Here is a 21,961-nt window from a genome sequence, read left to right on the forward strand (position 1 = left end):
GGAATGCGAGGAATGGTCTTCCTACCATCTGTCTTCAGCCTGATGGATGGGCTCTGCTCCTCCCTCTGTCCTTTCTCTGTCACACCTCTCCTTCTCTCCCCCCTCCCTCTCTCTCTCCCCCTCTATCTCTCCCTTTGGCGCCACTCAACGTTGTTTACACTGTCATGTGGGACAGAAGAGGACAGACACACGCGGAACGCCGAACCTGTGACGGTAATCAGAGCGTTCACTGACACAGTTCAGTTCTGCACCTTGTGTGAATGACTGCTGCTGGAGAGGGCATGGGCCACGTGTTATCACCACACCCACTGACTGTTATCCCACAGGGTGCAAACAATGCACCAGGCCCATCAGATGTGTGAAGAAAAAAAAAGAAAGAAATCTGTATTTGTCAGCAACCCATCACGTCTCACCTAACAATAGGACAGAGGTGGAATCTTAAAAACAACATCATCAACAACAACAACAAAACCCACAGAAGAAAATTTAATGGAGTCACTTTGTGTGGACATGGCTCTGGTGTCTCCTTTCTCTCTTCTCCGTTTCATGTTGCCTCTAAACTTCTGTTGTGTGCAGACAGACAGACAGACACAGAGAGAGAGAGAGAGAGAGACATTGATACAGTCAGACACAGAGACAGAGATAGACACAGACAGGTACAAAGACAGAGACAGGGACAGACAGAGAGAGTGACCGAAAGAGGGAGGTCTGCAGCCCCATGTGGCTCAACAGAAAACAAGGACTCCCTCAGATGGACAGACCAACACAGCGAAATGTCAGGTCACTGCACACATGACCACCAGTCACAACACCGACACACAGAGAGAAACGCATACACAGCCATACTAACACACATATACATATACACACAGACATACGCACACGCAGGCACACACACACACACATTAACACACACACATACATGCACACACAGAGACATACATACACACAGAGACACAGACACACAATGACACACTCACAGACACACAGACACAGACACAGACTCACAAACAAACAAATACAGACACACACACACACACACACACACACACATAGACCCCCCCCACCCCATCTCATCCCCCCCCACACACACACCCCACCCCCCTCCTCAGCCATCCCCCATCCCAGCCCCCCCAAACCCCAACCCCCCCACACCCACCTCAGGGTCCATGGCGAGGAAGGAAGACAGGTTTGGGAGGTAGAGGTTAGCGGTGAGCAGGGCCAGGGCATTGGCGGGCCGGTACACGTCAGGGCTGCAGATGACGTAGTCAGGCAGCTCCAGCTGAGGCTCGTGCTCCAGGTGACGGGGGCCCCAGTCACGTGGCGTCACCCCCAGCGACTTCAGCCTCTGGTGAAGGGGGGCGGGAGGGGGTGGGGTGGGGGGACGAGGTGCTGGGATAAGGCTTCATGGCTGTATGTGTATGTATGTATGTGTGTGTGTGTGTGTGTGTGTGTGTGTGTGTGTGTGTGTGTGTGTGTGTGTGTGACTCCACATCTCTTTCTCTCTCTCTCTCTGTGTGTGTGTCTGTGACTCCACATCTCTTTCTCTCTCTGCTCATCTCTCTCTTTCTCTCTCTCTATAATTATATCCCTTTATCTATATATCTCTCTATCTATCTCTCTCTCTCTGTGCTTATCTATCAATCTATCTATTTCTCCCTATCTATATCTTTGCCTATCTATCTATCTTCATGGCTGTCTGTGTCTGTGACTCCACATCTCTCTATCTCTGTGTGCTGAACTCTCTCTCTCTCTCTCTCTCTCTCTCTCTCTATATATATATATATATATATATATATATATCCCTTTATCTCTCTCTATATATATATCTATCTGTCTATCTCTCTCTCTGCGCTTATCTTCATGAAGTTGGATCCTTAATCTCAAATCTAAAGAATAAAAAGGCAATGGGTCCAGACAGTTTAAACGCATCTGTTCTCAAACTTGCTTTGCCCTACATAGTAGACTCCCTTACATATATTTACAATTTGTGCATTGAACAGAACACCGTTCCAGCTGCGCTAAAAACAGCAAAAGTAATCCCACTGCCAAAATCAAAAGATATTACAGATCTCAAAAACTTCAGACCAATATCCCTACTGTCCGTTGTTTCCAAGCCTCTCGAAAAACACGTCCACAAACACCTTATGAAACACATGGAGCAAAACAACCTCTTTCATCCCCTTCAGTCCGGCTTTCGCCGTTATCACTCCTGTCACACAGCCTTAACCCGACTTTGCGACTCGTGGTTATCTGCAATTAATCATAACAAGATCACTGGAACAGTTTTCCTTGATTTCAAGAAGGCCTTTGATCTTGTGGATCACGAAATACTGATAAACAAATTAAATGAATAAACTCAAAACCAGTCAGCTGTCTCATTCTTCCGGTCTTACCTGGAAAACAGAACACAGCGTGTTTACTTAAATGGCACGTACTCTTCTGAAGGTCATGTAGATCGTGGTATACCGCAAGGCTCTATTCTTGGACCTCTACTCTTTTGCATCTATATAAATGACTTGCCGATGCGCATATCACCTGGCAACGTCATCTGCGATCTGTTCGCTGATGACAGTTCTCTTCATTGTAGTGACACCAACATCGCTGTTGTACAATCATCGCTACAACAGGGAATAAATGATATCTTAGACTGGTGTTACCAGAATCACATGGAACTTAACCCACATAAGACAAAAAGTATGGCACTGATATCCAAACAAAAACACCAACGTAAGCCTCTCACTCTAAACCTTGAGGTAAACAAGAACCCAGTTGAACAAGTTTGTGAGCACCGCGTTCTTGGGGTAATAATTGATAAAGAACTAAACTGGCAAGCTCATATTAACCATGTCTGCAAACAGTTAGCTCGCAATCTGTTCTTACTCAATAAACTTAGACATTATGTCGATGCTCCAACCCGAAAATTATTCTTCGGGGCACATTGTCTTTCTCATATCAATTATGCATCTACAATCTGGAGCAATGCCAGTCACAACCAGCTCAAAAAAAATTAACTCATTACATAGACGAGCAGCTAAACTTATTCTACCCGACCACTTACTATCAACAGATGAGAAATTAACAAAACTGGAAATATTACCACTGTACAAGCAATTTGAATACAATAGAATGGTCCTCATGTTCAAAGTACACAACCACATGTCACCACCGTACCTCAGTGAATTTGTTCAAAGGGCAACAGAGCGTTACGATTCAGATAATTATATTCTGCCTCGTGTGCGCATTGACTTGTACAAATCTAGCTTTGCATTTTTTGGACCATCTATTTGGAACTCTCTTCCTACGTTCGTCAAGACAGGCGATTCATTATCGTCCTTCAAATCAAGGGTACGAAAACTTCTGCTCCACAAACAATAGACCCCCATACCAAATATAACCGGCCTAAACACATCATGCCCTTTGTGAAATATGTGCGCTGTCTGTTCCTTTACATACACTAACGTGTTTCATCTTATTTTCAACCTTTTGTGATTTTTATGTATTACATGCAAGCTATTGATTGGATGTTCCTGCCTGCCACATCAGCGTCAGGTTCTCATCACTGTTGTATATGTACAGTGATGTAACTATATTTCTCTGCTCTGTTTATATATTTTCATTTCAGTCGTGCCTCTTTCCTGTATTCTGTGTGGTGATTAATTTGACAGTCTTAATAACCCCTTTACTTCTTGATTTTGTTCTTCAATAATTGCTATTGTACTACAATATGATTTGTAATGTACTACAATATGATTGGATACCTAATTATGTTTATGTATACGTATGCATACATATCTGTATGTACATGTAGACATATGCATGCATGTGGGTATAAAATTATGTGCAAATATGTATATGCATAAGGGTGTGTGTGTTTGGGGATGAGTGTGTGCATATGTGTGTGATTGGGTGGGTGTGAGTGTGTGACAGTGTTCCCTTCATTATATTTTTTATGATGATGATGGTCCGTTGATTAGTATTATAATCATTATTATTATTATTAGTATTAGTAGTATTAGTAGTAGTAGTGGTGGTGGTGGTAGTGGTAGTATTTACTATTGTTATTATTGTGTCTTATCGTTACTGTTTTTGTTGTCACAAGGACAGATTGGAAGACTAGGCAATGCCTAAAATCTTTATCCTTGAGTAATAAAGTTTTTGAATCTTGAATCTTGAATCTATCTATCAATCTATCTCTATCTTTGCCTATCTATCTATCTACCTACCTATCTATCTATCTTCATGGCTGTATGTGTCTGAGTGTGTGTCTGTGACTCCACATATATATATCTCTCTGCTCATCTCTCTCTTTCTCTCTCTCTATAATTATATCCCTTTATCTATATATCTCTCTATCTATCTATCTCTCTCTGTGCTTATCTATCTATCTATCTGTCTGTCTATGTCTTTGCATATCTATCTATCTATCTATCTCTATCTCTGTGTGTGCTTATCTATCTATCTATGGAGAGCGAAATGGCCATGAGAGCAGTGCATCCCACCAATGGCAACAGAACCTTTGACATTACATTTCTGCGCCGTGGTGATGAGGGATAAGGTCAAGGATGACAGCGACGCTGTAATGGAGATCTATTCAGACCACGTGACATAGCTGTTGAATACACTTCCTGTTACACACGGTATGACGTCAGCACAGTGGGTCAGACACGCTGATCGACTCTCTCTCAAAGACATAGCGTGTAGCGGGTGGTTGTCACAGTACAGTCAGGTCTGTGACTTCTCAGTCATTCACAACACTCAGCTCTGGGCAACAGCTGACCCAACACCTCACAACAGCCTGTCTGTGGTTGACGTCACAGACCCAACACCTCACAACAGCCTGTCTGTGGTTGACGTCACAGACCTAACACCTCACAACAGCCTGTCTGTGGTGACGTCACAGACCCAACACCTCACAACAGCCTGTCTGTGGTTGACGTCACAGACCCAACACCTCACAACAGCCTGTCTGTGGTGACGTCACAGACCCAACACCTCACAACAGCCTGTCTGTGGTGACGTCACAGACCCAACACCTCACAACAGCCTGTCTGTGGTGACGTCACTGACCCAACACCTCACAACAGCCTGTGGTGACGTCACAGACCCAACACCTCACAACAGCCTGTCTGTGGTGACGTCACTGACCCAACACCCCACGACAGCCTGTCTGTGGTGACGTCACAGACCCAACACCCCACGACAGCCTGTCTGTGGTGACGTCACAGACCCAACACATCACGACAGCCTGTCTGTGGTGACGTCACAGACCCAACACCTCACAAGAGCCTGTCTGTGGTGACTTCACAGACCCAACACATCACGACAGCCTGTCTGTGGTGACTTCACAGACCCAACACCTCACAACAGCCTGTCTGTGGTGACGTCACTGACCCAACACCCCACAACAGCCTGTCTGTGGTGACGTCACTGACCCAACACCCCACGACAGCCTGTCTGTGGTGACGTCACAGACCCAACACCTTGCAATAGCCATATTCTGCTGTGGCCACCGGTTTATAATATAGCACATTTACATTGACTGGTTTAAAGAATTTTTTTCATCTTCGATAAAGACTTAAGGAGAGGAAGAACATCAGAAACAATTAATTGGCGCGCTTGCTCGCACACACACACACACACACACACACACACACACACACACACGAAGAGCAGCACGTAATTTCAAGAGCGCAATAGAACTCGACGTCCAATTAGATATACGTGAATGCTTTAGTAGTATAGAAAATGTATCCAGAAATCGATTTAATAAATTGCCTATAGATTCAAATAATTATTATTACCAATATTGTGTAAACACAAAAAATGCGGCTAATACCAAATATTTTCTTAATTTGATACCAACAGCACATTCGAGACAAATTACAAGTCTTATGTATAGAATTCCTTTAAATGCCTTTTCTACAAAATTTTCGAAGAATATAAAATGTATGTGCGGCAATAAAATAACTGTAAGCCATCTACTCATCCATTGTCCAAGCATAAGACAGTTAATACCAAAAGGTGTAGTTGATCATTTTTCTACCAATGTTCCATTAGCCGCTGAAAAGATTTTGAATGATTATTCATTGCTTAGAATGTTTTCGGGAATTGCAAACTCAAGTCCAGTTGGTATCCTCCTTTGATGTATTTTGATTGATATCGTTATCTATATTATTTACATTGTTGTAAGTTAATACTACTTGATGTTGTAAGTTAATACTTGTTGATATGCATACACCTAATTTCCCTCCTTTAACACCTCAATAATAACACACCACCATCTCTTTAAACGTTTTATTTCGTATAATAGACTATTTTCATTTCCTCTAAAACATACATTAACACTTTCCTGCAGAAATGGTCCCCAGCATTCCCTCTCTTTCACCCACTAGCTCTATTCATTCCGCCTAGTGAATAGACGTTAAACTGAAGATGTCACACACACTCCAAATTACCTTCAAACACTGATGGGGAAGCAGGCATTACAAATGTCAGCCGAAAGGTTAATAAACAATGGTCTCCCTTTGAGGAAACCCAAGATTTGCGACTCGTGTCTGTCCGTACAATGTTTCATTCATTTTTGACTCACTTGTGTAAACAAAGTGAGTCTATGTTTTAACCCGGTGTTTGGTTGTGTGTGTGTGTGTGTCCGTGGTAAACTTTAACATTGACATTTTCTCTGCAAATACATTGTCAGTTGACACCAAATTAGGCATCAAAATAGGAAAAATTCCGTTCTTTCCAGTCATCTTGTTTCAAACAATATTGCACCTCTGGGATGGGCAAAAAAAAAAAAAATGAAGCCTAATTATATGCAAACTGCATTTACTGTTATATTTATATTTTTTTGTATTCTCTAAACTTGGCACTTTGATCTGATATTCTGACCCAACAACAAGAGCAGTCATTATTATCATTTTTTGGTGCAGATAGTAAAAAAGGGAAATTACTCTGTAATTAATGCTAGGGGACTTAATTTTAAACTGATCTTTCTCATCTTAAACATTACATTTTGAAATTATACTCAATACATAAAAAGCTTGGATTTTTTAAAAGTGTATCACAAGTGAGTCTTGAAGGCCTTGCCTCTCTTGTCTTTCTTTTACTTTCCCATTCTCCCGACACTGTCAGTCTTCCTGGCAATGTTTGGATGCGGTTAGACTGGATGGAGAGACCTTTTCTTCTGCGTTTTTCGGGCCATCACTATGCATTCATCATATCCCCTGTTATGATTCACCACAACATTCCCGTACACTTATATTCCTACATAATCATCATATTCCTGTGTATTCTTCAATTTCCTAAGAATTCATCAGTTCCCTAAGAATTCATCATATCTCTTTGTAGTCATCATATTCCTACAAGTCCATCACATTTCTATGTATTCCTGTGTGTATCCATCCCTGTGTGATACAGCGAAGAGAGGCAGGGACAAGGGAAGGCAAAGGGTGTGATCCCCTCAATGCCTCCGGCATCTGGCGCTACTCCCTAGGATTTGGCATCGCATTAAGACAGGTACCACCTGGCATCTGGCTCCCTATTTAGAAAGGTGTTATATATATATATATATATATTTTTTTTTCCTGTTTGGTTTCACTGCTTATTTGTGTTTGCTGCCCCATCTTCCCTTGCGGTATTGCAGCATTATCCTATCTCTGCTTCTCTCCGTGTCTCTCTCTCTCTCTCTGTCTCTCTCTTACTCTCTGTCTCTCTCACGCACGCACACACACACACGCACACACAAACACACACACACACGCACACACACACACACAGCCAGCAGCTGACCTGTTTGCAGGAGCCCTGGGCCAGGCAGAAGAGGCAGAGAGCGGACAGGAGGGCGGGGAGGAGGGGCAGACATGTCAGGAACACCCCCACCCCCTCCCTCCAACCGGGCTCAGGCCTGGGGTCACGGCTCACCGCCTGCAGGGCCAGCCCCGATAACAACGACGACGATGACGACAAGGACGAGGAGGACGACGATGAGGAGGATGAGGATGAGGGTGACGATGAGGCGGCGGCCAAGGAATCGGTGAGGGAAGCCAGCGTGGAGACTAGAGACACGGGGTGTGAGGACGGGGCGGGGCTGGTGGTGAATGACGTCACGATGATGGCCTGCACACCGTCGTCATCCTCGTCATCACCATCAGTCATCACCATCAGTCGTCATCACCATCAGTCATCACCATCAGTCGTCATCACCATCAGTCGTCATCACCATCAGTCATCACCATCAGTCGTCATCACCATCAGTCGTCATCACCATCAGTCATCACCATCAGTCGTCATCACCATCAGTCATCACCATCAGTCGTCATCACCATCAGTCGTCATCACCATCAGTCATCACCATCAGTCGTCATCACCATCAGTCGTCATCACCATCAGTCGTCACAACAACAACAACAACATCAACAACAACAACATCAACAACAACAACAACATTAACAGCAAAACAACATTAGCAACAAGAACATTCACAGCAAAACAGCAACATTAACAACAACAGCAAGAACATTAACAAAAAGAACATTAACAACAAGAACATTAACAACAACATTTATAACATCAAAAACAACAACAACGACAACAACAACAACTGAACGACAATGATGGCCTGGTCATCGTCATGGTGACCATCATCACTAATAATTCATCACAAAAACATCAACAACATCATCACCACCATGACGTACATCTTGATCTGAACAGCTCTTACTGTCACGACTTCACTTCACAGCATGGCGAACATCTTGATCTGAACGCGGCCTTCACCTCACAGCATGGCAAACATCTTGATCTGAACAGCTGCCACTGCCACGACTTCACTTCACAGCATCACGAACACGTTGATCTGAACAGCTCCCACTGTCACGACCTTCACCTCACAGCATGACGAACATAGTGACCTTAACAGCCTCCACTTTCACGACCTTCACCTCACAGCATGACGAACAGTGACCTGAACAGCCTCCACTGTCACGACCTTCACCTCACAGCATGACGAACATCGTGACCTGAACAGCCTCCACTGTCACCACCTTCACCTCACAGCATGACGAACATAGTGACCTGAACAGCCTCCACTGTCACGACCTTCACCTCACAGCATGACAAAAACAGTGATCTGAACAGCTCCCACTGTCACGACCTTCATTTCACAGCATGACGAACATCTTGACCTGAACAGCTCCCACTGTCACGACCTTCACTTCATAGCATGACGAACATCTTGACCTGAACAGCTCCCACTGTCACGACCTTCACTTCACAACATGGCGAACACAGTGACCTGAACAGCCTCCACTGTCACCACCTTCACCTCACCGCATGACGAACATCTTGACCTGAACAGCTCCCACTGTCACGACCTTCACTTCACAGCATGGCGACACAGTGACCTAAACAGCCTCCACTGTCACCACCTTCACCTCACCGCATGACGAACATCTTGATCTGAACAGCTTCCACTGCCACGACTTTTACCTCTCTATCACTTCTGGCACTGTAGCCGTGTTCCCGATCTGCGGAGGATAAAAAACGACATTGTAATCCAAAGATTTGCCAATGTTGCTAGTGAAGGCGATGTCCAATCATGCAGTGAACTGTGGTGTGCTATATATCCACGCTTCCTTGTGATAGCGTTTTAAGGACATCAGTGTAAAACAATGACTGCACTGTTCTCTCAGTGTCTCTCACTTCAGGAAAGGACGATAGTTATGGACCTCAGGGTCCACAATCAAGTACTGGGAATCCATTGAGTGCGATAGTTAGTAGTTAAAGTGTTCGTTGTTGTTTTTGGTATGTCCAGTATTCTAATCAGTGTTGTACCAATATCACCTGAAAACGTGAAGAACTGTCACTATAGGCACACCCAACACAAGTCTCCAGTGTCACCTGAACTGTCAACTTTGTAAAGATGTCACAAAAACTATCAACTTTATGCTGGTGTCATAAAAACCATCAACTTTATGCTGGTGTCACCAAACTATCAACTCTACTCTGGTTTTACCAAAACCACTCATTTTATATTGGTGTCACCACAACCATCAACTTCACATTGGTATCACCACAACCATCAACTTCACACTGGTATCACCAAAAGCATACACTTCACACTGGTGTCACCAAAACCATCAACTTTACACTGGTGTCACCATAACCATCCACTTTACACTGGTGTCACCAAACCCAACTTTACGCTGGTGTCACCAAAACCACCAACTTTACACTGGTGTCACCAAACCCAACAACTTTACACTGGTGTCACCATAAACGTTACACTGGTGTCACCAAAAACATTCACTTTACACTGGTGTCACCAAAACCACAAACTTTACACTGGTGTCACCAAACCCAACAACTTTACACTGGTGTCACCAAGCTATCCACTTTACACTGGTGTCACCATAACCATCCACTTTACACTGGTGTCACCAAACCCAACTTTACGCTGGTGTCACCAAAACCACCAACTTTACACTGGTGTCACCAAACCCAACAACTTTACACTGGTGTCACCATAAACGTTACACTGGTGTCACCAAAAACATTCACTTTACACTGGTGTCACCAAAACCACAAACTTTACACTGGTGTCACCAAACCCAACAACTTTACACTGGTGTCACCAAGCTATCCACTTTACACTGGTGTCACCAAAACTATCCACTTTACAGTGGTGTCACCAAAACCATAAACGTTACATTGGTGTCACCAAAACCATAAAACTTTACACTGGTGTGGAAAAAAATCATTTTTGTATCACCAAAAGCCATCAACTTTACACTGGTGTCACCAAACTATTACCTTTACACTGGTGTCACCAAAACCACCAACTTTACACTAGTGTCACCAAACTATTACTTTTACACTGGTGTCACCAAACTATTACCTTTACACTGGTGTCACCAAAACCATCAACTTTAAACGGGTGTGAAAAGACATCAACTTTGTATCACCATAACCAAACACTTAACACTGGTGTCACCCAAACCAACAACTTTACACTGGTGTCACCAAACTATCACCTTTACACTGGTGTCACCAAAACCATCATTTTTACACTGGCGTGAAAAAACCCCCACATCACCTTTGTGTCACTAAAATCATGCACTTTACACTGGTGTCAACAAAACCACCAACTTAACATTGGTGTCACCAACTAATCCATTTGACGCTGGTGTCGTTTACACTGGTGCCACCAACACTATCCACTTCACACCGGTGTCACCAAACTATCACTTCCCCATTCTATCCCACCAGCACGGTGTGGTAACACGTGGGAAGCGTGTTCCATGCAAAACGCAACGCTGTTTGAACTCACCCCATGTCCCCAAACCAACACAGGCAGCTAGCTGAGCTCAGCTTCAAACTGCTCGATGTGCAAAAAACCCACACACAGCCACGCTCCTGGCTCCTTTTGTCAATTTCTTCTCCCACAAGTCTGTGACTGTACTGACTGACCGACAATACAGCTTCCAACCGCTTTTGTTTCCACCTCCCCTCCCCCTTATCCCCCTCAGCAGTGAAAGCATTGATTCAGACTGATGACAGCGTGACTTCCATTGACGTAAAGCACTGTCTTCATTTCATCCCACACACACAATGGCAGCGTGTTTACCATTGGACTGACAGGTGACAGTGGAAAAGTGTCGCCTCTCCGCAAAGATCGCGATCTGATGACAGTGAGGTGACTTACACAAGCCGTAAGTTCAGGGCTCCAGAAGTTGTCACAATGCCTGCCCGTGCTTCCCGTGCCTTCCCGTTTATTGATCCGGGCCCTTGTCATCACCACAAACGTCCTTGAACCGTTCATTAAGTATTCCGAGAAAGACTCTGGAGTGAGACCGAGGGAAATGATGAAGTACACCTGACTTGATTCGACAATAAACAAGTGCATTGTTATTAACACTTGGTTGGAAGCGTTACATGGAAGTTGAATAAGTGTGTCCTGCTGAGCGTCACATAGATCATGACTGGGAGGGAGAGTTAAAGAGAGGCAGAGAGAGAGAGAGAGAGAGAGAGAGAGAGAGAGAGAGGTTGGAGATCCGCACGCACACACACAAACACACATTTAGATAGACAAACAAACGTGCGTAAATACCCATCAAGCACGCACACGTAAACGCACACACACAGTCATTCATGACACCGCTCTACCAGCTCCAACCTTTTCCCCAAATCCATACAAGACACCAACACAAAGTGAAGCCAGCTCCAACCTTTTCCCCAAATCCATACAAGACACCAACACAAAGTGAAGCCAGCTCCAACCTTTTCCCCAAATCCATACAAGACACCAACACTAATTAAGTGAAGCCAGCTCCAACCTTTTCCCCAAATCCACACAAGACACCAACACAAAGTGAAGCCAGCTCCAACCTTTTCCCCAAATCCACACAAGACACCAACACTAATTAAGTGAAGCCAGCTCCAACCTTTTCCCCAAATCCACACAAGACACCAACACTAATAAAGTGAAGCCACCTCCAACCTTTTCCCCAAATCCACACAAGACACCAACACTAATAAAGTGAAGCCACCTCCAACCTTTTCCCCAAATCCATACAAGAGACCAACACAAAGTGAAGCCAGCTCCAACCTTTCCCCAAATCCACACAAGACACCAACACTAATAAAGTGAAGCCAGCTCCAACCTTTTCCCCAAATCCATACAAGACACCAACACAAAGTGAAGCCACCTCCAACCTTTCCCCAAATCCATACAAGACACCAACACAAAGTGAAGCCACCTCCAACCTTTTCCCCAAATCCATACAAGACACCAACACAAAGTGAAGCCAGCTCCAACCTTTTCCCCAAATCCACACAAGACACCAACACAAAGTGAAGCCACCTCCAACCTTTTCCCCAAATCCATACAAGACACCAACACAAAGTGAAGCCAGCTCCAACCTTTTCCCCAAATCCATACAAGACACCAACACAAAGTGAAGCCAGCTCCAACCTTTTCCTAAATCCATACAAGACACCAACACTAATAAAGTGAAGCCAGCTCCAACCTTTTCCCGAAATCCATACAAGACACCAACAAGAATAATGGTAAGGAAAGGAACATGAAAAAAAGAAGAAAAAAAAGAAGAAAATAAATGAAATGAACAGATTTCAGCACTCATTGATTTGTCCGCCGTCTCTCTCTCTCTCTGTTTCCAATTGGGTGTCTGTTTGTCTGTATATCTCTGTGTCTCTGTATGCCTGTGTCTCTGATTGTTTATCCGTCTGTCTGTCTGTCTGTCTCTCAGCCTGATGACTCACAATACAGGCCACATGTTTCAACAGCAATTGGTCTTAATGTTAGCATCTTGTCTTCCTTGTCTGATCAATGTCAGTAGACGTGGAGAGAGAGAGAGAGAGAGAGAGAGAGAGAGAGAGAGAGAGAGAGAGACAGAGACAGAGAGACAGAGACAAAGAGAGGGAGAGAGAGACAGCGTGTGCTTGTGTGTGCGTACATGTGCGTGTGCGTACGTGTGCGCGTTTGTGTGTGTTCGTGCGTGCATGCGTGTGTATGTGCATGCGTGTGTGAGTGTGAGTGTGTGTGTGTGTGTGTGTGTGTGAGAGAGAGAGAGAGAGAGAGAGAGAGAGAGAGAGAGAGAGAGAGAGAGCAGCGGCACCGTCACTGACCGCCAGCACTGCGGGGCAGAGGAACTTCCAGATCCACTTCCAGAGGATGGTCTCCGAGGAGGCCGTCATGTCGGACAGCCTGTTGGCCAGGCGCTGCACGCCGTACAGCCACATCAGGGTCACCACCTCCGCCACGCACACCGCGGGCACGGCCAGCACGTGCACGTAGTGCTCCAGGAACCGCACCACGTGGAGCCCGCCCTGTGCAACCACACAGACATACTCAGCTCACAGTAGCAACCACCACCACTATCACTACCACCATCACAAGATGCACAACCACAGCAACCATAACAGTCACCACAACCACCACAATCACAACAGATGCACTACAAGAATAATGATGACAGAAACCCGAGTGCAATCCTCACTCTTTTATTGTGTGATTCGTGTTAGAATGTTCCCTGTGTTCGTTAATCATGGCCAGCAAAAGACAATATCAACGGGGGAAAAAATCAAAACCAACTCTAGCCATTATCCAGAAACGTTTTTTCTGTGTTACTAATGAACTGACCATAGGAGAAACTGTTTATCATACCGATACTCTGCCATCAGTAACAGTGATGTGTCCGTTCAGTTAACTGACAATGGTGATCAAGATTCTGTTATTGCTCCATCAGTAACCGTGATGTGTCCGTTCAGTTAACTGACTATGGTGATCAAGATTCTGTTATTGCTCCATCAGTAACCGTGATGTGTCCGTTCAGTTAACTGACTATGGTGATCAAGATTCTGTTATTGCTCCAACTGACTATGGTGATCAAGATTCTGTTATTGCTCCATCACCGATTCTGTTGCCTGTGCCTTCTCTGTCCTCTCTCTCAAAGTCCGTGCTCCGTATCCTGGTAGAATCCACTAAATCTGTCACTGTAACTCTGTATTTTACTCAGCACTCTAGAAGTACTTTACTCTGTCAAGGACTGGACTGCCCAGAATGGGACACAAACGAATGTGAAATAATCAAACGTTTCGTGTCATATTTCATGGCTGACAATGACAGTGAAAAACTGTCTGCCTCTTTGTTACAAACACCCTTGACTTTTATCAGCTGCGTCTCAGGCACGATTTCCTTTAAACGCCCCACATTGGACTTGACCAGCATGTCCTGTGACCCCGTGTCCCCGGTCAGTGCCCCCTCCCCTCCCCTCCCCTCCACAGCCGCAGCTTCTCCAGGAGCCAGACACTTCACTGCCAACACGGGATGGTGTCCTCGCCTACCCCCCAACGCCGCCTGTTGGTCCGGACGGTTTGCCAGTGGCCAGCAACAAGTCAAGAAGAAGACTCTTGTTGCGGACAGGACCCGGCGACAGTGCAGTCGCACGTTGTATAAGCCAGCCAATGCAAGGTCTGCCTCCAGCCCCGTTCCCGATCTGAGCAGGAGAGTGGCTTCACTGGAGCAGACTTTAAACACTCTTTCTACCGAGCAATCTGTTACACTAAGGGATGTCTGTTCTATGATTGAAGACGTTAGCACCGCAACAAAAAAATGAACTCCGTATCAACATTGGTGAAAAATTCAGTTATATATGTTCTCAAACAGAAGATCTCAAGTCTCTTGTGACTTCCTTATAAACACGTAACAGTCAGCTTCTTAAAGAAAATCAGTCCATTAAAACACAGTTTGGGTCCATACATTCTGAACTGAAAAAAACACCAAAGTATGTCCACTCTCAGCATGTGTCAATCTGCACATAAACAACAATTCCTGAGTCAGCTGATGCAGGCATTATTATCATATGCATGTTAATGTTTACGTATGCATTTGCATGTAACCGAATTCCCGTTTGTACTTCATCATCGTCATCGTCGTCATCATCATCTTCAATATCATCATCATCGTCACATCTCTCTCTCTTTCTCTCTCACTCATTGCTCTTCTATAGTTATACACATTTTTGTCATGAATGCAAGTATTATGATTATGTACCTCTGTATCTTAGTGTATTTGAATGTAATGTGTGTATTTCTATGACCTTTTGGTATCTTGTTAATATTTTGATTTCATTTCTCTTTGCCCTGAGGGCTGGATGTAAAAAAAAAAGCCTATGCATGCTTATTCCACTTCCCTTGTTAAAAAAAATTCGTTCGTTCGTTCTCTGTCTTCTCTGTCTGTGTCTTTCTCTCCGTCTGTCTGTCTGTCTCTCTCTCTCTGTCACTCTGTCCCTGTCTCTCTTTCTCACTGCCCCCCACCCCCTCGGCCCACCCTCCTCTCTCTCTCTCTGTGCCTGCCTGTCTGTCTGTCTGTCTCTCTCTCTCTGTCAGTCCCCCATTTCCTATTTCATTGCAAAGCTTATCAAGATATCAGGGCTAAGAATCAACTTTTACATGTGGCCGCCGAGAGAAGGCAAACCGTGCAGAGCTTGTTATCCTCTGATAAGGGTGAAGTTCTAATTTCGCTCGCCAGGTATGTTGCAGAGGCTATTAACATCCGGAAAAGAAAAATGTTTAGTTAGAATATGTAGTAGTTATATCTATGAATAATATATTGCATTTGTATGCACTTGATGATCAAGCTGAATATGAACAGTTTATAATACTTGTTGTGGTGGTGGTCAGTTAGGCTGAATAGTAGAGGTTGATGATAGAGATGATAGAGTGTGGTTGAAGATGATGTATGTGTGCTTGTGTTGGGCACATGCATCTACAATTAATTAATTCACCTTGTTCTAGACAAGCTTATTGACAAGAATTGTTTTATTTACTGTTCATAGTTTGTTTTTGTTTTGTCTTTTTCGTTCAATACACGACGCTGCAATTGAGAATTATGTCCCCTTGACTTAAAGGCCGTAGATAGGCCAATGTCAATAAATAATGTCTGAAGCGTCTGTCAGCCCCCTCCCCCCCACCCCGTCACTATCTCACTCTCTCTGTGCCTGTCTCCCCCCTCTCTCTCTTTCTGTCAGCCCCCCCCCACCCCGTCACTATCTCACTCTCTCTGTGCCTGTCTGTCCCCCCCCTCTCTCTCTCTTTCTGTCAGCCCCCCCCCCCCCCACCCCGCCACTATCTCACTCTCTCTGTGCCTGTCTGTCCCCCCCCCTCTCTCTCTTTCTGTCAGCTGCCCCCCCTCCACCCCGGCCCCCCCCCCCACACACACACTGTCTGTCCTCTCCCTCTCCCTCCCTCTCTCTCTCACCTGCGTGACAGTGGTCAGCCCCATCACGAACAGCAGCAGCACCACCACCGCCAGCACCAACATCCGCGACTTGCGGCGCTGGACGCAGAGCAGGGAGAGCAGGCTGTCGTAGAGAGTGTGCAGCATGGCGGCCTGCACCCCCACGCCCCCTATCACCAGGCTGCCGTACCACGTGACCAGCCACAGCCAGGGGGCGGGCAGCCGGGCGGCCACGGAGGGGAAGAGGCTGAAGGCCAGGTCTGTGGCTGGGACACACAGCGTACCGCCATCGTCATCATCATCATCGTCGTTGTCATCGTCATCACCGTCATCATCATCATCATTAACACCATCATCACTGTCATAATCACCATCATCACCGTCATCATCGTCGTCATCTTCGTCGTCATCATCGTCGTCATCATCATCGTCGTCATCATCATCGTCATCACCATCATCATCATCATAACCGTCATCGTCATCACCACCGTCATGACCGCTTTCTCACATCATCATCACCGTCACCATCATCATCATCGTCATCATCAGCACCATCATCATCATCATCACCATGACAGTGACCATGACAACCTCCCCCTGACCAACACACAGACAGTTACCGGTGTAGTGGAGGTGACGGAGGTCCTCATCATCATCACCATGACAGTGACCATGACAACCTCCCCCTGACCAACACACAGACAGTTACCGGTGTAGTGGAGGTGACGGAGGTCCGTGGCGTCGGTCAGGAGGTGTGAGCCCAGCCCCGCGAACAGCGTGCAGCCCCCCACCAGTGTGCCCCCCACCGTCACCACGGTGATCAGCACGGAGTTCCTGCCACACACACACACACACACACACACACACACACACACACAGCGACACACCACATCATGTGTGTCACACACAGCGACACACCACATCACGTGTCACACACAGCGACACACCACATGTGTCACACACAGCGACACACCACATCACGTGTCACAGTATCACACCACATCATGTGTGTCACACACAGCGACACATCACATCATGTGTGTCACACACAGCGACACACCACATCACGTGTCACAGTATCACACCACATCATGTGTCACACACAGCAACACACCACATCATGTGTGTCACACACAGCGACACACCACATCATGTGTGTCACACACAGCAACACACCACATCATGTGTGTCACACACAGCGACACACCACATCATGTGTGTCACACACAGCGACACACCACATCATGTGTGTCACACACAGCGACACACCACATCACGTGTCACAGTATCACACCACATCATGTGTCACACACAGCGACACACCACATCATGTGTGTCACACACAGTGACACACCACATCATGTGTCACACACAGCGACACACCACATCATGTGTCACACACTCAGATATATATATATATATATATATATATATATATATATATATAGATACATAGCTCTCTCTCTCTCTCTCTCTCTCTCTCTCCATATATATATATATATATATATATGTGTGTGTGTGTGTGTGTGTGTGTGTTAGTGTGGAGTGTGTTCGTCAAACAATACAAGTAACCCAAAACATTCTATAAAACTCAAATCTCATTTCAAAACGAAATTTTTACGATAAAATACGAACAAATGCTGAAAGGAAAGGGAGACAGAGAGCCAGAAGGACAGACAGAAAGAGACAGACGGACAAATGAAGAGACAGACAGACGGAGGCAAAGGAATAGAGAAAGAGAGAGGCCCAGTGAGAGAGGAGGCGGCCCCCACCTGAAGCACTGGCTGTGGAAGTGAGCCCAGGCGGAGAGAGAGATGATGACACCAGTCCCACACACATAGCTGTTCAGCACTAACTTGGCCGCGTCCCACCACACCTACACACACACACCGCGCGCGCACACACACACACACACACACACACACACACACACACCGTACATACACACACACACACACCGCACACACACCGTACATACACACACACACACACCGCACACACACACACACACACACACACACACACCGCACACTCACACACAAACACACACACCCACACACACCGCACACACACACACACACACACCGCACACACACACACACACACACCCACACACACACACCGCGCGCGCGCACACACACACACACACACACCGCACACACACAAACACACACACCGACACACACACACACACACACACACACACACACACACACCGCACACACACACACACACACACACACACACACACACACACACACACCTTAATTTACACCTGCCATGTCACGACAACAAAGTATATTGCTGTAAAAAAAAAATACCACCTGTTACGTCACGACAAGGAAGTATATATTGCTGTCAAACATTTCCACCTAGGTGTGCTGAAGGACTAGAACACAGACCTGCATTTTGGCCAGCTCACCATCACTATCCCCTGAAGGACTAGCACACAGACCTCTATTTTGGCCAGCTCACCATTAATATCTCAAAGATTACTGAAGGACTAGAACACAGACCTGTAGTTTAGCCAGCTGACCATCACTATTCCCTGAAGGACTAGAACACAGACCTTATTTTGGCCAGCTCACTGTCTTACAAATTACTGAAGGACTAGAACACAGACCTTATTTTTGCCAGCTCACTGTCTTAAAGGTTACTAAAGGACTAGAACACAGACCTGTATTTTGGTCAGCTCATCATCGCTATCCCCTGAAGGACTAGCACACAGACCTGCATTTTGGCCAGCTCACCATCACTATCCCCTGAAGGACTAGCACACAGACCTGTATTCTGGCCAGCTCCGGCCACCTCGGGGTGAGGAAGGCTCGCAGTCCCAGCACGGCGCCTGGCAGAGAGCACGTGGCACCCAGCGCGGGCAGCAGCAGCAGCAGCGGTAACACTCCCGTGCAGTACGCCGCCTGAACGCGGCCCGCAGGGAAACGCACGTGTTAGTCATTCCACATCACTTCAACCAATGTCTCAGTCACATGGGTACCGCTTAATATAACAAAGGTCGCGATTTTCAGCGTTTTGCTCTCAATTAAAAACATGAAAATATGCCTTTCATGTCTTCTGCTGCTTAAGATTCCATCTACAGTTAAAGTAGTTGGGTATTACTGCATGGCAGAAGAAATGTCTTTATATTCATGGCATCTGCTGCTTAATATTTCACCCACAGCAAATTAGTTAGTCATGTAATTACTGCACAGCACTGCTGCTGACCATGGCAATGTGTTCAAAACGCTTCACGCGTGATCACACTGGTTTCCAGCCAAATCACACACATAACAATCAGTGCCATACCACAGGCTTTTACAACAAAAGTACTCAACACACACACACACACACACACACACATACACACGCGCGCGCGCACGCACCCCCGAAAGTGTAAAGCGAAGGGTGGTTTTCATGAACAAAGTACCAATAAGTGGTATTTCGACGTGATTTTACACACACACACACACACACACACACACACATTATCCTCTCGAAGTCGCTTCCCCAACTCACTGTGTGCTGAGTGACAAGCGCTAAAACAAGGGCTGACTTTCCCACGGAGGCCATTGGAAAAGACAAGGAACACGAGAACACAGAACAGCAAGAAGAGTCAAGACAGAGGCCAGCGGAAAGACAGAGACAAGAACACAGAACAGCACGAAGAGTCAAGACAGAGGCCAGGGGAAAGACCACAGAACAGCACGAAGAGTCAAGACAAGGACTGACCTTGCCCATGGAGGATGGTCCCCAGGCAGCAGTGAGGGCGGTGAGGGTGAGGGTCAGCAGCAGACACAGACACAGGTACACCTGCACACCTCCCACCTCCTCCAGGCCCCCGGACACCTGCAGGGTCTCGTCACTGTAACACCACGCGACACAATACACTACCTGCTCACTGTAACACCAAGCGACACAATACACTACCTGCTCACTGTAACACCACGCGACACAATACACTACCTGTCCTCTGGTCACTGTAACACCACGCGACACAATACACTACCTGTCCTCTGGTCACTGTAACACCACGCGACACAATACACTACCTGCTCACTGTAACACCAAGCGACACAATACACTACCTGTCCTCTGGTCACTGTAACACCACGCGACACAATACACTACCTGTCCTCTGGTCACTGTAACACCACGCGACACAATACACTGTCTTCTGGTCACTATAACATCACGCGACACAATACACTACCAGTCCTCTGTCACTGTAACACCACGCGACACAATACACTACCTGTCCTCTGGTCACTGTAACACCACGCGACACAATACACTACCTGTCCTCTGGTCACTGTAACACCACGCGACACAATACACTACCTGTCTCTGGTCACTATAACACCACGCGACACAATACACTACCTGTCTCTGGTCACTGTAACACCACGCGACACAATACACTGTCTCTGGTCACTGTAACACCACGCGACACAATACACTACCTGTCCTCTCGTCACTGTAACACCACGCGACACAATACACTACCTGTCCCCTGTCACTGTAACACCACGTGACACAATACACTACCTGTCTTCTGGTCACTGTAACACCACGCGACACAATACACTGTCTCTGGTCACTGTAACACCACGCGACACAATACACTACCTGTCCTCTGGTCACTGTAACACCACGCGACACAATACACTACCTGTCCTCTGGTCACTGTAACACCACGCGACACAATACACTACCTGTCCTCTCGTCACTGTAACACCACGCGACACAATACACTACCTGTCTTCTGGTCACTGTAACACCACGCGACACAATACACTACCTGTCCTCTGGTCACTGTAACACCACGCGACACAATACACTACCTGTCCTCTGGTCACTGTAACACCACGCGACACAATACACTACCTGTCCTCTGGTCATTGTAACACAACGCGACACAATACACTACCTGTCCTCTCGTCACTGTAACACCACGCGACGCAATACACTGCCTGTCTCTGGTCACTGTAACACCACGCGACACAATACACTACCTGTCTCTGGTCATTGTAACACCACGCGACACAATACACTACCTGTCCTCTGGTCACTGTAACACCACGCGACACAATACACTACCTGTCCTCTGGTCACTGTAACACCACGCGACACAATACACTACCTGTCCTCTGGTCACTGTAACACCACGCGACACAATACACTACCTGTCTTCTGGTCACTGTAACA

The 21,961-nt window shown here is 46.1% G+C and overlaps 1 protein-coding gene across 1 annotated transcript in view; it reads right to left on the minus strand.

Annotated features, from left to right (window-relative positions):
• Positions 1–21,961, minus strand: part of LOC143284311 (uncharacterized) — a 191,126-nt gene that overhangs the window by 63,316 nt on the left and 105,849 nt on the right. The window contains exons 6-13 of the mRNA XM_076591017.1: positions 20,486–20,618; positions 19,543–19,677; positions 18,532–18,635; positions 17,469–17,593; positions 16,781–17,025; positions 13,648–13,848; positions 7,792–8,118; positions 1,160–1,348 (exon numbers count right to left, since the gene is read on the minus strand). Coding sequence (XP_076447132.1) covers positions 1,160–1,348; positions 7,792–8,118; positions 13,648–13,848; positions 16,781–17,025; positions 17,469–17,593; positions 18,532–18,635; positions 19,543–19,677; positions 20,486–20,618 — 1,459 coding nt within the window. The remainder of the gene's footprint in view (positions 1–1,159; positions 1,349–7,791; positions 8,119–13,647; positions 13,849–16,780; positions 17,026–17,468; positions 17,594–18,531; positions 18,636–19,542; positions 19,678–20,485; positions 20,619–21,961) is intronic.

The sequence above is a fragment of the Babylonia areolata genome, chromosome 7, assembly GCF_041734735.1.
Source record: "Babylonia areolata isolate BAREFJ2019XMU chromosome 7, ASM4173473v1, whole genome shotgun sequence".
In the NCBI taxonomy this organism is placed as follows: domain Eukaryota; kingdom Metazoa; phylum Mollusca; class Gastropoda; order Neogastropoda; family Buccinidae; genus Babylonia; species Babylonia areolata.